The following is a 14,212-nucleotide window of genomic DNA, read 5'->3' on the forward strand; positions in this document are numbered from 1 at the left end:
CTTCACAAGTGTGATTCAAGGGTTATTCTAGGTCACATGTGTCAAACTCAAGGCCCATGGGCCAAATCCGGCCCCTTGCAGATTTACATCTGGCCCGTCTATCAATTTGGGTTCACGATAAATTTTGGCCCGCCTAGTTGTGCGCCAAACCAAAACACAGGAAATTGTTTTTTAAACTGCAATTTCCGGACATTCAAAGCAGAATTTGGGCAGATTTGCCGACTCTGAGACTCAGAAATTCCCCGAGACTCAGAGAGTTTAATATTCAGGCTGTGAAACAAAGATGTAATCATTGTTTTGCTTGATTTGCTAAATTCTATCATGGATTTTGATGACTTTTGTGGGCCTTCATGTCAACAAAAATGCAACGAAAAGCATACAAAATGTCGGAAAAAGCAACAAATTTACAAAAAGATGACAAATGTCTGAGAAAGCCACAAAACATTTGGAACAAAACCAACAAAAATGAGGAAAAAAGCTACCAAAATGTTAAAGTGACATGCATTAACAAAAGCACGTCAAACTCTTCATGTCTGGCCCTTGGGGTGATTCTCTTTTTCCAGTGTGGCCTTCTGGGAAAATGAGTTTGACACCCCTGTTCTAGGTCTTACTGACACAGAGTTACAGAGGCTAGAATGGAGGTTTTTTTCCCCGTCCAAGTCGTACATCTGTAAACTGACTAAAACACACTGCTGTAAACACATCTAGGTGAGATACACACAACACAAGACCAGAGCCACATGTCTCCGCTTACTACAGAAAAAAATTGAAGTCAAATATGTCCATTTGGAAAGGACAAAAAAAGTGTAAAATTCAAAACTTAACATAACAAATACACAAACACACACACACCAATCACACACAAACTTGAACTTGAAAACTATTGACATAAATAAGTAATTAGAAATTGTTCAGGGTGTGCTATGCATTATAGTCCTGTTAGATTTTTTAGACAACGTATTTTTATTGTGCTTTCAGACAAATACACAAAGACAATAAACACTTAAGACAAAGACAAATAAATAAATTAAAAGTAAATTAAAAATTGAATTAAAAAAATCGTACATTACATAATACACATTATATCCCTAGCGTGGTGATCCGCAGACGCAGTTAATCCATTTTGTTCGCCAGCAAGCGAACATTGGCGAGGAAAAGGCTTGGAAGATCGATGTGGAGTTAGCTTCAGCCTCGCTCGAATTCCACCGCGATATATCGGGCTGCTGCGTTCTCCGTTCAACGGAGAGTGCCTAGACCCCCCAGGCTGCAAATTAAATGTGCTGCCGCTAGAGTGCATCTAGATTTCTAGGCTAGGTCATCGGCTAAATCTGATGAAAAAAAAATAATCGTATCGGCACTAAAAACTGACTTTTTTCGTCATACTAATGACTTTCTATGATTTTTTCGACATACTAAACTATGACGTTTTATGACTTTTTTCAACATACTATACTATGACTTTTATGATCTTTTTCACATACTATGACTTTTTTTTCGTCATACTATGATTTATTCGACATACTATACTATGACTGATGTCGAAAAAAATCACAAAAAGTCATAGTATAGTATGTTTAAAAAAAAAAAGTCATATAGCATGTCGAAAAAAGTCACAGTCATAGTATAGTATGTACTGTTTAACGGCGACTTTGCCTAGCAGGAGGACAAGTACACACACACACACACACACACACACACACACACACACACACACACACACACACACACACACACACACACACACACACACACAAAACAGCAAAACGTTTGGTTCATTTTAAAAGCATTTTAATGTCTTTTTGCACATATGTAACAGAGAAGGGGAGAAGTCTACGGGTGCAGATCCAACTAGCAGTGACCCCTGGTCCACATCACACAGACTACCCCACCTACAAACCCGGGCCCCGCCCCCCCCCCCCCCACATGCCCACCCACCCCCATTGTGGCATTATTGATTGTGCAATATGAAGAAATATCTCATTACTATGGTTACAGTGACAGAGAAATGCACACTATATTTATCTAATTGCCAGAGAATGTAGCGAAAAGAAGAAAAGAAAACAATAAGCATTTCAGGACCAATCACCAAGTGAAGAGTTTTTCAGTTAGTTGAGATGTTTCACCAAAGAGCCCCAATTGACCGACAATCACACCCAACTTTCACATTTTTGGGGCTCGTTCCTGCTGTTTTGCTTCCACTTTTTCTGGCTGGTACGGAAGTTAATTAATGACAAAATTGCGAGTGAGCGCAAAACAAATTCAAGCTTTAATTAAGCAGGTTATACAGTAAGAGCTTGGATTTGGGGTTAAGTTTGAAATCTCAACTCACCTTTTCTGTCAGCTATTTTTGCCGATTTTGTGAATTGATTTGTTTACTATTATGTACTTTAAATTGGGTCAAATAACATTAAAGAGTGTTTCAAAGTTTTGGCACGCAAAGGTAAACAGACTACCAAAACTACAGCATGCTAATTTAAAGATAACATGCGACAGGAAGGCGGTCCACACAATGAGGTCTCAAAACATTGATAAGAAGTCACAAATTGGTACCTAAAAGTTGCAAACCATGCTAAAGAAATCTGTTTCTGCATGCTCTCAAATCTCGACTCGCAGATTTATTACAGCCCAAATCTTTCTCTGTTCATTTTGTCATTAAAGAACTTCCATATTAAAAAAGCAACCAAACAAGTAACTCAACACATTTCACTTCATTGGCGGCAAAAGTCTGAAAAAAAATAATAAAAATTGAGTGCTGAAGCCAACAAGCAAGCGACCATTATTCTGCAACATTACTCACTTCCAGTAAATGCTTTTTATAGAACCAACTTGTCCACTAAACAGCAATGCTTAAAGTAATTTTGTTTTTATATAGTACATCTACGTCTCCATACTAAACCTTAGACATACATAGCTTAAAGGGGAACTATGCAGTTTTGTAGCTTAATTTACCTTTACTGAACAGCTTCGGAGTCATTGGAATGGTTACATGAATTTTTTTCGGGTTGAATGGTGGGCGTCTCGCTCCCCCCTAGCACCTGTGAGACGAAAAACCACCCGTTGCTTCAGCGTCAGGAAGTATGGCGTGATATCAGGTCTCACCATGTAACGAACTGCTTCACGGCACTGCACACGTACACACCCATTCAGGAACCGGCTAACAAGGTAGCGAGTTTTTCACACTATCGTCATGTTTGAGCCGGTTAAAAAGAAGCAGAAAGCTAAGAAAGCATTGTCGGAGGAACGGAGGAAGAGGAAACGGCAGACTGACCGAGAGAGGAGTCAGACACATAGGAGTAAACATAGGAGCTGTCAAATATCTATTCTGAAGCTGAAGGGGGGGCTCTAAAGAGAAACCTGCCAGCAAAAAGCCAGAATACAGCCAAGAAATGGCCAAAACTGCATAGCGCCCCTTTAACTGTGGAACACAAAATACATACTGGAGGAAACCAAACATATTCCAAATAGCTAAGGGAAGAAAGAAAGGTTTTTAAAAATGTAACCAGAGTAGAAAATAAACCTTACTGGATGCCTTAAATGTTGAGCTAACAAACATTCTTACTGGTCTTTAGTTATTTAGTTACGCATCGAGACTCGATGGCTCCTTCATTTAGATTTGTTAAGTGTACACAACCGTTAAGAACGTTATACTCAATTGAAGCTTATTACGGTCGGTAGGTCTTATTAGTAGTAAATATAGGTGAAATTTAACAGGTTTATTTAATAACATTGTTTGTTATACACAAGTTATACATACAGTTCAAAGCACCGCAGGGTAACACTCCAAATTACAGCCAATTTCTGCTTCCTTTCTTTCTGTAAAGCTGCAGGAATTAGACAGCACCAGAACGCAACGGAACATAATGAATAATGATTAGCTTTTCACAGGTTTATTGCACAAATGTAACCGACAGAAAAGCAGGATTATTCAGTGCACAAAATGCGGTTTTAGTGCGCTTTTGTTTTGTACTTGGAATTTTCTGCTCAAGTACAACACGTGTCGGAATATATATTTTTTTACAATTTTCACAACACGATTCTGTACTTTTTAGACCTTCACGTAGACACGTCAGCTGCAAATTAGAAAACCGTGAGAGGTGTAATTTCAGAGGTTTACCCCGCTGTGGTCTCAGTTTTCCCCACTACAGAGGGATACACGTCATCTTGCAAAGACAAGGCCTCGCAAAAACTGAGGATGGACCCTAACAGGAGCTAACTACAACTACCCTCCCCCCCAAAAAAGAATGAAACTGAGACAACTTGGAAGCGTAAACACAACCCACAAAAGGCAGTAGTTGACGAAAAAAGCCGGGAGATAGAAAACACAAATAATAGCAATAGGAATAATAATAATAATAATAATAAACAGGAATATTCTGGGAACTCCTCTACATCGTGTTGTTGTTCAGCGGCAAACTCTGGTTTTTATTATTTTCATGACAGCAGCTGCCTGAAGCGTTTGCAGACCCCCCTTTTTAAATGTTTTTTTTTTCTCCAATCCAATCTTTTTTTTTTATTCGTTTTTCCTGCTCCTTATCTTACAAAAAAAGTGAACAGAGGACACAGGTGGTTGTGTTGTAGCTGTACTGATGCTCTGAGCCGGACCGGGGCGGTTAATAGGCACAGAGTGGAGAGTTTTGGCTCGGAGCTTGCATGCTGGAGTCACGCTTTTGAGAGAGGAAGAGGAGGAAGAGGAAGAAAGAATAGAAGGGGAGAGAGGCTGTTTGGGGGATCTGATTTGACATAGCAACTGCTAACGCTGTCACTGCTGGGTGCTGCAGGCACGGCCCAGATCGTCCGATGTCCTGTCCACGTTAGGGCTGTGCAATAAGTCCAAATTTGAATCGCGATTAAGATTTTGGCTCCTTACGATCACAGAACACAACGATCGAGAATAACGGTTATTTTGCACATTACGTTTTGCAGATAAACTCTTAGTTTGCCTCGTGTTCTTAACGGGAGAAGTATGACAGAAAATCTCACAGTTCAAGGTGTTTTCACTGTGGATTTGTTTAACTGTTTCATGGTTTTGTGATTTCAATAAATGCAACTTCTTCCCAAAAGACGACGAGTTATCAGGTTAAAAAAATTTGGATTTCAATATTGACCAAAAATATCTTGATTGTGACTTTTTTCATAATTGAGCAGCCCTACTCTATGTTGATAAAAACAAGCAATAAAGTACGTTTTCCCTCATCGACGTATTACATCAACAGACATTGATTACATTTAAATCCATTTAAAAGTTAATTTAATTAGCAGTTATTCTGTTAGTATTTTTTAGTTATTACATTCTCAGGCTACATTTACATCGCTACGTTTTTATCTCCGAAAGAAAAACTAATCTCTGTTTAAACTAACACGCCCAAAACTAAATATCTCATTATCATTCTGGTATACTGGGCATAAACAGGAGGCAGCGTGGAGGCTCCGTCCCCTGCTGGTAGTTGCCATGGTAATGTTAGTAGGTTTAAGTCTCAGAGAACGAGACGTCGTGACAGATAAGAGCCAATCAGGACGGAGAAACAGTGTCGCCGTTGCCAAAGGTCTCCGTTTGGAGCCGTTGAGACTGAAACACAACCCCGCAGATTATCAACCAGAACGGGTCAGAAGTGTTTCCTAATGTCTCCAGAGCAGGGGGAATGAGAGGGGGGAAACACCAGGGCAGGGGGAATGAGAGGGGGGAAACACCAGGGCAGGGGGAATGAGAGGGGAAACACCAGGGCAGGGGGAATGAGGGGGGGGAAACACCAGGGCAGGGGGGAATGAGAGGGGGGAAACACCAGGGCAGGGGGAATGAGAGGGGAGACACCAGAGCAGGGGGAATGAGAGGGGAAACACCAGGGCAGGGGGAATGAGAGGGGGAAACACCAGGGCAGGGGGAATGAGAGGGGGGAAACACCAGGGCAGGGGGAATGAGAGGGGGGAAACACCAGGGCAGGGGGAATGAGAGGGGGAAACACCAGGGCAGGGGGAATGAGAGGGGGGAAACACCAGGGCAGGGGGAATGAGAGAGGGAAATGAAAGGGGGAAATGCCAGTGCAGGGGGAATGAGAGGGGCAAACACTAGAGCAGGGAGAATGAGAGGGGGAAACGCCAGAGCAGGGGGAATGAGAGGGGCAAACACTAGAGCAGGGGGAATGAGAGGGGGAAACGCCAGAGCAGGGGGAATGAGAGTGGGAAAAGTAACAGAAGATATTCCTTTTTAAACCAAAACGTAGCGATGTAAATGTAGCCTGTAGTTGCTACAAGCTGACTCTAAATCGAACGTTCGGCCGATTGACACGAACATCTTCAACAAAGATTTAACTGGAGATGGATCGATAACGACGAGCGACCCCAAACAGCACCAGAGGGAAGCAGAGGAGGAGGAGGAGGAGGAGGAGGAGGAGGAGGAGGAGGAGCGTCTATTTCTTCTTGCTGAACAGGCTGAAGCGTTTCTCCTTGTCTTTCTCTCGTTTGCCTGGGCTGGACTCGGCCGCCGAAGCCGTCGCCGTGGCGACGGAGGCCGGCAGCGTCTGAGCGCGTGCGGCGGGGGCGGGCGTGCTATGGCTGCTGGGCGTCACCTCCACCTTGTCGCCCGGCACCGCGGTCGAGATGGCCGAGATCCACACGTTCATCTCCTCCTGGAGGATGGATGGAGACGGAGGGAAGGGTTAAGTAATAACAACACATTATGTAACAATGCATTACGTAATAACAATGCATTATGTAATAATAACGCATTACTTAATAACAAGGCATTATGTAATAACAATGCATTATGTAATAACGCATTACTTAATAACAATGCATTACGTAATAACAATGCATTATGTAATAATAACGCATTACTTAATAACAATGCATTACGTAATAACAATGCATTATGTAATAATAACGCATTACTTAATACAACGCATTATGTAAAAATGCATTACGCAATAACGCATTATGTAATAACAGCGCATTACTTAATAACAATGCATTATGTATTAACAATGCGGGTGTTATTACATAATGCGGGTGTTAGTACATAATGCAGGTGTTAGTACATAATGCAGGTGTTAGTACATAATGCAGGTGTTAGTACATAATGCAGGTGTTAATATATAAAGCGGCTGTTATTACATAATGCAGATGTTATTACATAATGCAGGTGTTAATACATAATGCGGGTGTTAATACATAATGCAGGTGTTATTACATAATGCAGGTGTTAATACATAATGCAGGTGTTAATACATAATGCAGGTGTTATTACATAATGCCTTGTTACCCACCAAAATATTGATAAAAAGAAATAATGGAGGTGAAACTTACGTCATCTTTGGCTTGGAAGAGATACTCGTTGCCGTCAGTGATCCTGTGGAAGTTGGAGAATGCATTAACTACGTTAGTATTTTTGCTTATTGTGATGTAATTTCCTGGAGTATCTTCAAATGTTTAAAATCAGTAAAACCTGAGCTAAAAGGGCTATGCAAGTCAATAAAAAATAACAATTAACAAAAGTATTAAAATTGTGTCATACATTTAAAGTGCTCATATTGTGCTTTTTGGCATTTTCCCCTTTCCTTTATTGTGTTATATATCTTTTTGCGCACGTTATAGGTTTACAAAGTGAAAAAGTCAAGTCCGTTACGAAAATACGGTAAATCTTAAAAGTGGCGCTTCCGTCCTAATTATGGTTTTAAACAAAAGTTTGACTAAGGGCAATTAGTCAAGAGATAGACAAGTCCATACATACCCTTCTCATGTCCGTGTGTGCTGTAACGCTGTCTGACGGCTCCATCGGTAGCTTAGCCTAGCACAGAACATGCAGGTGACTGGTTCCAACTAGCCTACTGCGTGACAAAATAACGCCAACATGTTCCTATTTCCATGCTGTGATTTGTAGAGTCACAGTGTGTACAAAAAACAACGTAACATGAGACACAGCCATCTTCTAACAGTAAACAAACCGGGAACTATATTCTCAGACAAGCTTGCTGCAAAGCAAATCATTCCACCCAAGTACTATATTCTTCCACCTGAGAATATAGTTCCCGGTTTGTTTACAGTTAGAAGACGGCTGTGTCTCATGTTACGTTGTTTTTTGTACATGCTGTGACTCTATAAATCACAACATGTAAATAGGAACATGTTGGCGTTATTTTGTCACTTATTGGGAGCAGTAGGATTACTGGAACCATTCACCTGCATGTTCTGTGCTGGCCTGATGCTGCTGGAGGCGTCAGACAGCCTTACAGCACACACGGAGATGAGAAGGGTATGTATGGACTAGTCTAACTCTGGGGGTTACGGTGAATAAGCTAAATTCCCAATAAGTCGGCGTGTTCCTTTAAAGTCAGCCTGCTTGAACTTATCAGGAAGCTCACTTGAGTTTGAAAACGTGTTTCTTCTTCTTGTAGTCCAGCGCCACCTCGCAGACGGCGTCCCTCAGGGTGACGGGGATCTCGCTGTGGTAGGGAATCCCTTGACTGGCGCTCTTCTGATCCTTATAGAAACCCATCTCCTGCTGATTGATCACACAGTACACGTTGTGCCACGACCTGCAGACACACAGTCACGTCATTCAGCAAACATCTTCAATAACGACACATAATAACACATTTTATTTATACAGCACTTTCCAAAGTACTCAAAGACGCCGTAGGGCCGATCAGCCAAAGACCAAGGATGCGAATGGCCATTGTTCACATCAAAGACAAACAAGTGGGCCAATCACATGAGCTCTCTTCTCTCTAAAGAGAGACAAAGCCCCTTCCCTTCCAGTGGACTTCATGCTTAGCGCTGTTGCACAACCCATGTCCCGTTATCCTACCTGATGATGTTTCTGAGTGAGATCCTCTGCTCGTGTGAGTAACACTACATCCCGGTACGATACACACAGATATCGTAGCTTCAGAGAGACATCACTTAGAGACTTTGAAGTGCGACAGTCTTTCTAATGACGTATTTTCACAGTCTCATACAATAAACTTGCTTGACTTGCAAAATTATCCGTTAAACTGACGAACATCTTATGTGTAATGCATGGCTCAATTCAAACGGGATCAAAAAGTATTTTGTCTCTGTCCCCGCTCACTAACGTTCGTATTTCTTTCCAAATTAAGTTCCCATGGCGGTCCACCAGAAGGGGAGGGACTTCGCTTTGCTACGGGCCGATAAAAATAAAATAAATAAAAGCTGCCTTGTAGGCACAAACTAAGATCGCGGTATGGTTTGGCAACATGTTCTCACTCCCATCGCGTAGAATACAGACACTGTAAAATATGGATGACGCATGGTCAGGTGTCTTTGGCGTTGTTATTGACGCTAAAAGTCTCCTTTATCTAAAACGCGCTTGGTCGGGACTATTGGCGTCACTTTTGATGCAGTTAGGTTTTGGAAAAGGTCGTGGGTGGGCTTACGTTTACACGACACGCGGGACAAGACAGGACGGTTGGGTTTAGGAAACTCAACACGCGGGACACGATCCCTGGTCTCCTGGGTGAAAGTCCTGTGTTGTTTGACCCATCCAACCAACCTCCTTATGCAGTTTTCGGACTTTCACACTACTCTCTACTTAGTGCTACGTCATCTTCAAACGCCATGTAACTGCTGCTCTCCCCGGTGCGTTCTACACACACGCCGAAGGGCCCTTTTTTACGTTGTATCGGCACTGTCCAAATGTCCGTATTTTACGAGTTTGAAGTGAGAACGAGGATTTGTTGCTCCCTACCTGCTCGAAGCCTTCTTGTTATGCCCCTCCCACTCGTGTTTGCGGTGCAGGAAGCCCTCCAGCTGGGACGTGGGAGCGTCCTGCTGGGTCTTGGCCGGCAGGGTCGCCGCCTGGCTGGCCTTGCCCTTGCGAGATGCCCCGGGAGACCCCGCGGGGCTGGGCTCCGACACACCATTCACCACATCGCCCCCATCGACGTTATCCTGGAAACAGAAGAGAGAGGCGAGTCAGAGGAGGACTGTGGATGGATGGATCTCTCTCTCACATACACTCTTTCTTTTTTAAATCTTTCTCTCTCAGAACACAGAAGCTGTAAATCAGAATTAGGCCATCAGAGCTGCAGCATGCAGAGCAGAGCAGAATCACAGGCTGTGTAGGCACTTACATTCTCTCAACTCAACCAAAACTGGAACCTGAATGAATAGATGTGCTCTGTATATTTAAGTTTGGCGTTTGTCTGCAACCTTTACAACTTTCATGAACACCTCTCTCCTGAATCTACTCAGGTGAAATAAACGATGCATAACCCTGGCAGGTTAACTTAATGCAACAAATGCGTTTCAGAGGACACTAGCTTCAATCTGAAACATTAAAATCTCTTTAGATTAAGACAGAGACCATGCAAACACATCAAAGTGAAAATTAATTTAAATACCATTACTATGGACAATTTAATATATCTTTCTAGACATGTTGAGTGTAATCTTCATTGTTTTAGGGCCAAGGAACATCATGCAAATATGTTCCCCTGATTTCACACTGCACAGCAAACCTCTCTGAACCAAACTACAAGAAATACTACAAAAATTAAGCCAAGAACACACAAAACTGAACACAAGCATGCAACCAAATGATATTAAACTTATCTTAAGAAATAAGGTAACTACACTAAACTAAAAAAACGTCACTACAAATCATAAGGAAGTCCCCAGACAGTCATGTTCGGAATCCTAAACAAAATGCCAGATTAAGCTTTAACATTTGCCGTCGGGACCCAACCCCATCCGGTCCCCCTTCAGGTTGCTGAGTTTGGAGTCCAAAAGATATTAAATTTACTGTCATATAATGGCAAAGAAATTCAGCAAATCATCCAAGTTTTAGAAGCTGGAACCATAAAGTGAGAGAGAACGTATGTTTCTCTTTCCTGGTTGAGTCAAGATTCTTCAAGATGCAAGTCAACAGTTGACAATCAAATAATATTTGTTAAATAATGCACCTTTGGGAATCCCCAAACCCAAAGAGGAACAGGCAACAACAGGCAACACATGTCAAACACTCACAGCAGCTCCTCTGGTGTGGTCGCACCAGGCCAAGTCCATGCTAATCGGTCCACTGAGAGGCTGATGAAGTCCACTGTGTGACACGGTGAGCCATTTACAGTCAGCCAACACACACATGACATGTGTTGCCTGTTCCTCTTTGGGTTTGGGGGATTCCAGTCTTTATGGTTTAAAGACCTAACTTTTAGATCTAAATCTTTAAATGTCAAAGTCAGGCTAAAAGTCTTGTTGGATTTCTAAAAGTCGAGCCTGAAGTTACCTAATTTGTCTCGTCTCTTACAGGAGTCTCTTCTGAACTAAACTCAAAACCAGTGCAAGTTAATCTCAGACGCTCAACTGGAACTACTGTAGACTATCGCCATCGAGCCTCTGACATCAGCTACTCCAGCCTCCTTAAAGCCTTGTAAAGCGTTTGTTTTTCAGTATTTAATTAATTGAGCTCAGCGTTGGAATCCAGTACTGATTAGAAAGAAAAATAACATCTGCGTTGTACATTAAAGATGCAGTAGGTAAGACTTATGAAACTAACTTCCTGTCATATTTGCTGAAACTGACCCTATGTTCCAGAAGAACTACATGACAATCCTACCTACTGCACCTTCAAGAGTACGGAGATGATTACAGGTTTTAGGACATGCATATTAAATCACACCACCACTTAATAACACAATAACAACATGGTAGACAGTGTGAAGAAAGACAGGGAGAGGGAGAAGCTAGCAGATGGGAAACACACGCACAAAATCAAACAATTATCAACAAAATTGCTTGGAATTCATTCCTGGGCATCATTATTGGTGAGGGGAGAATGCGATTGGCCTAGTATCATAACAGATTTTATTTTTTTCACACCACACCCACTCCAACCGGATGCTTATTACCCTGTTACTGAGCTCTTCCGGGGCTGGACCAATGGCGGACACTCTTTTTGAGTACAGTTCAGAGGCTGGACCAATCCTGGGAGCTTTATCTGAAGGGCGGCAAGAGCTGGGTCGATTCCTGGGAGCTTTTACTGGGAGCTTGGCGAGAGCTAGACCGACTGGTGAGCGTTTATTGGGAGCCTTAGGGGCTCAACTTATCCCAAGAGCATTTAGTTTAATCTCGATAAGGGTTGGATGACATCGAAGAACATTCCTTACAGCTAAGCAAAGGTCGGACATATTTAGAGGTTTTTTTTTAGTTGCTTGTTAAACGTTGGACCAATCCTGGGAACTCACTTCCGTAAAGTTGGTCAAGAGTGTTGGAAACCGTTCCCTATCACGGAAATATGGGGAATATTTATATTTAACACTGCAACGATTTGGCTTTAACAGATCAGTAGCTCTATTTAAAAAAAACTTACATTGCTATCCAGAATAAAAATAAATGGTAGTCTAACTAACCCTGTGGATGCCCCTTAAGCCCAGCTCTGTTCGCTCTATTTATTGTGCCTCTCGCTCAGGTAATTAGAGAAGATGAAAAAATAAGAGGTATTTGAATTAAAAAGACGGACCACGGATGACATACAAGATGCTTCCTTTACACAAATATCCGGTGCATCTACTGACGCAACGATGGTTTGAAATTTCCAGTGTAGTGTCCAAAATCTGGTTTGGTCGTTGCCTACATAGTTCACCATTTAATAAACACTATAGAGGGAATAATGAGTGCGGGAATGAGGGAAACGGTTTCCAACACAGCTAAGGTCTGGACCAGTTCTCGGAGCTGGAACTTAAAGCTTTATCAGGTATTCTTGACAACACAACAACCCGACAGTGTCATCCACAAACTTAAAGATGATATGGTAACTGTTTACCCATTTGCTGCTGTGAATGTGAAATATAAACTTTAGCCACGTGAAGTTATCAGTACTTTGCTAGCACAATTTCGCTAGCCTTAGATTGTTTTTTTCCGTGATGTGGACAGGAAATTGACAACTGCGTCGGTCTTAAACCAGCAAAGACACTTGCGCCGGGTGCAAGATAGGCTCCTTTATGTATGTATGTCTTAAGATGAAGCCCCAGGATTAAAACTGGTGAAGAACATGAGATGAAGACATGTTACATGGACAGAAAACTCAACTGAAATGCTCCCGATGGTGACAGCATGCAACGACAGAAACAACAACTGTACATGGAGAGAAGTGACGACCACACACACACAGACAAACCAGAACGGCTCCGAGTGCTCTGATTGGTTCTGACAGGGTTTATTGGGGGAATGTGTGTTAGTCAGGGAACCAATGAATGGGCTGGATGGCCATGCGACAGAAACATGAAGAGAAATAAAAGAAGTTATAACAGTACACAATGGAAAACAGAGATCGATAATAATGATGATACAAAAAAAAAACAGTGTTGCACGCACGCACAGCACACGCACACGCACACACACACACAAGCTTATATGTTGAAATGTTTACAAATGAATGGAAGATCTACTTTACATGAAACTGTGGAATGCATTTGAAGATGAATTAATGTACAAATGGTCAGTTTGTACAGTGGCAACACATTCTCATGAACGGCTTCGTATGACATCATACAAAAACTTATGCACAACAATTCGTAACATACCCGACGAAATTTAGGCCACCACCGGCCGGTCACATGACAGTTAAGTTTAACAGCAGAGTACACTATACCCAGGTTTATTATGCATCCACGGCGGGAAATGGCTTTTCGTGGGCCTTTTATTTGTCCGTGGCGAGCATGCCCATACCTTTTAGTTCAGAGTTTTACGGTAGTTTTTTTGTCAAATGTTTATTGGCGGTAAACAGCCTCAACAAAAACGAAATCACTGCTACAGACATCAAGATAAAGAAGTATGGAGGTAAGTATTTCAGTGTTTGTCTTGAAAATATGTCACGTATCATACTGGTTGTTGCATGACTTGGAGCATTACATGTTTACTGTGTACATTTGACAAAAAGAGTTTGAACCCATCATCTGTGAAATGGCTTTCTAAGATGATGCACTCTGTCCTTAAACAAGACCTACAAACTGAATGTTTATACAGCATTACAGCTGCGTTCATTGCCCTGAAACCGGATTTTGATCATTGTGACTTAGCAGCAGAATGTTTAATGAGTAATACTGATGACTGGTATCAATGTATTAATATATTGACATTATATGAGTGATATCGTTCCCACATTCAACTGTGAGACTGAATTTGAAACTTTAAATTGCCAGAAATTGAAGATGTGAGTATTTTTCTGTGGACCTACCCAAGATGTTTCTTTGCTTTTTGC

The 14,212-nt window shown here is 41.9% G+C and overlaps 1 protein-coding gene across 1 annotated transcript in view; it reads right to left on the minus strand.

Annotated features, from left to right (window-relative positions):
• Positions 1-6,172: 6,172 nt before the first annotated feature.
• Positions 6,173-14,212, minus strand: part of LOC114572631 (spectrin beta chain, non-erythrocytic 1) — a 216,605-nt gene continuing 208,565 nt past the window's right edge. The window contains exons 43-46 of the mRNA XM_028604335.1: positions 9,701-9,903; positions 8,355-8,528; positions 7,300-7,342; positions 6,173-6,623 (exon numbers count right to left, since the gene is read on the minus strand). Of these exons, the coding sequence (XP_028460136.1) occupies positions 6,405-6,623; positions 7,300-7,342; positions 8,355-8,528; positions 9,701-9,903 (639 nt within the window). The 3' untranslated portion in view covers positions 6,173-6,404. The remainder of the gene's footprint in view (positions 6,624-7,299; positions 7,343-8,354; positions 8,529-9,700; positions 9,904-14,212) is intronic.

This window comes from Perca flavescens, chromosome 17 (assembly GCF_004354835.1).
Source record: "Perca flavescens isolate YP-PL-M2 chromosome 17, PFLA_1.0, whole genome shotgun sequence".
NCBI classification, from domain to species: Eukaryota; Metazoa; Chordata; class Actinopteri; order Perciformes; family Percidae; genus Perca; species Perca flavescens.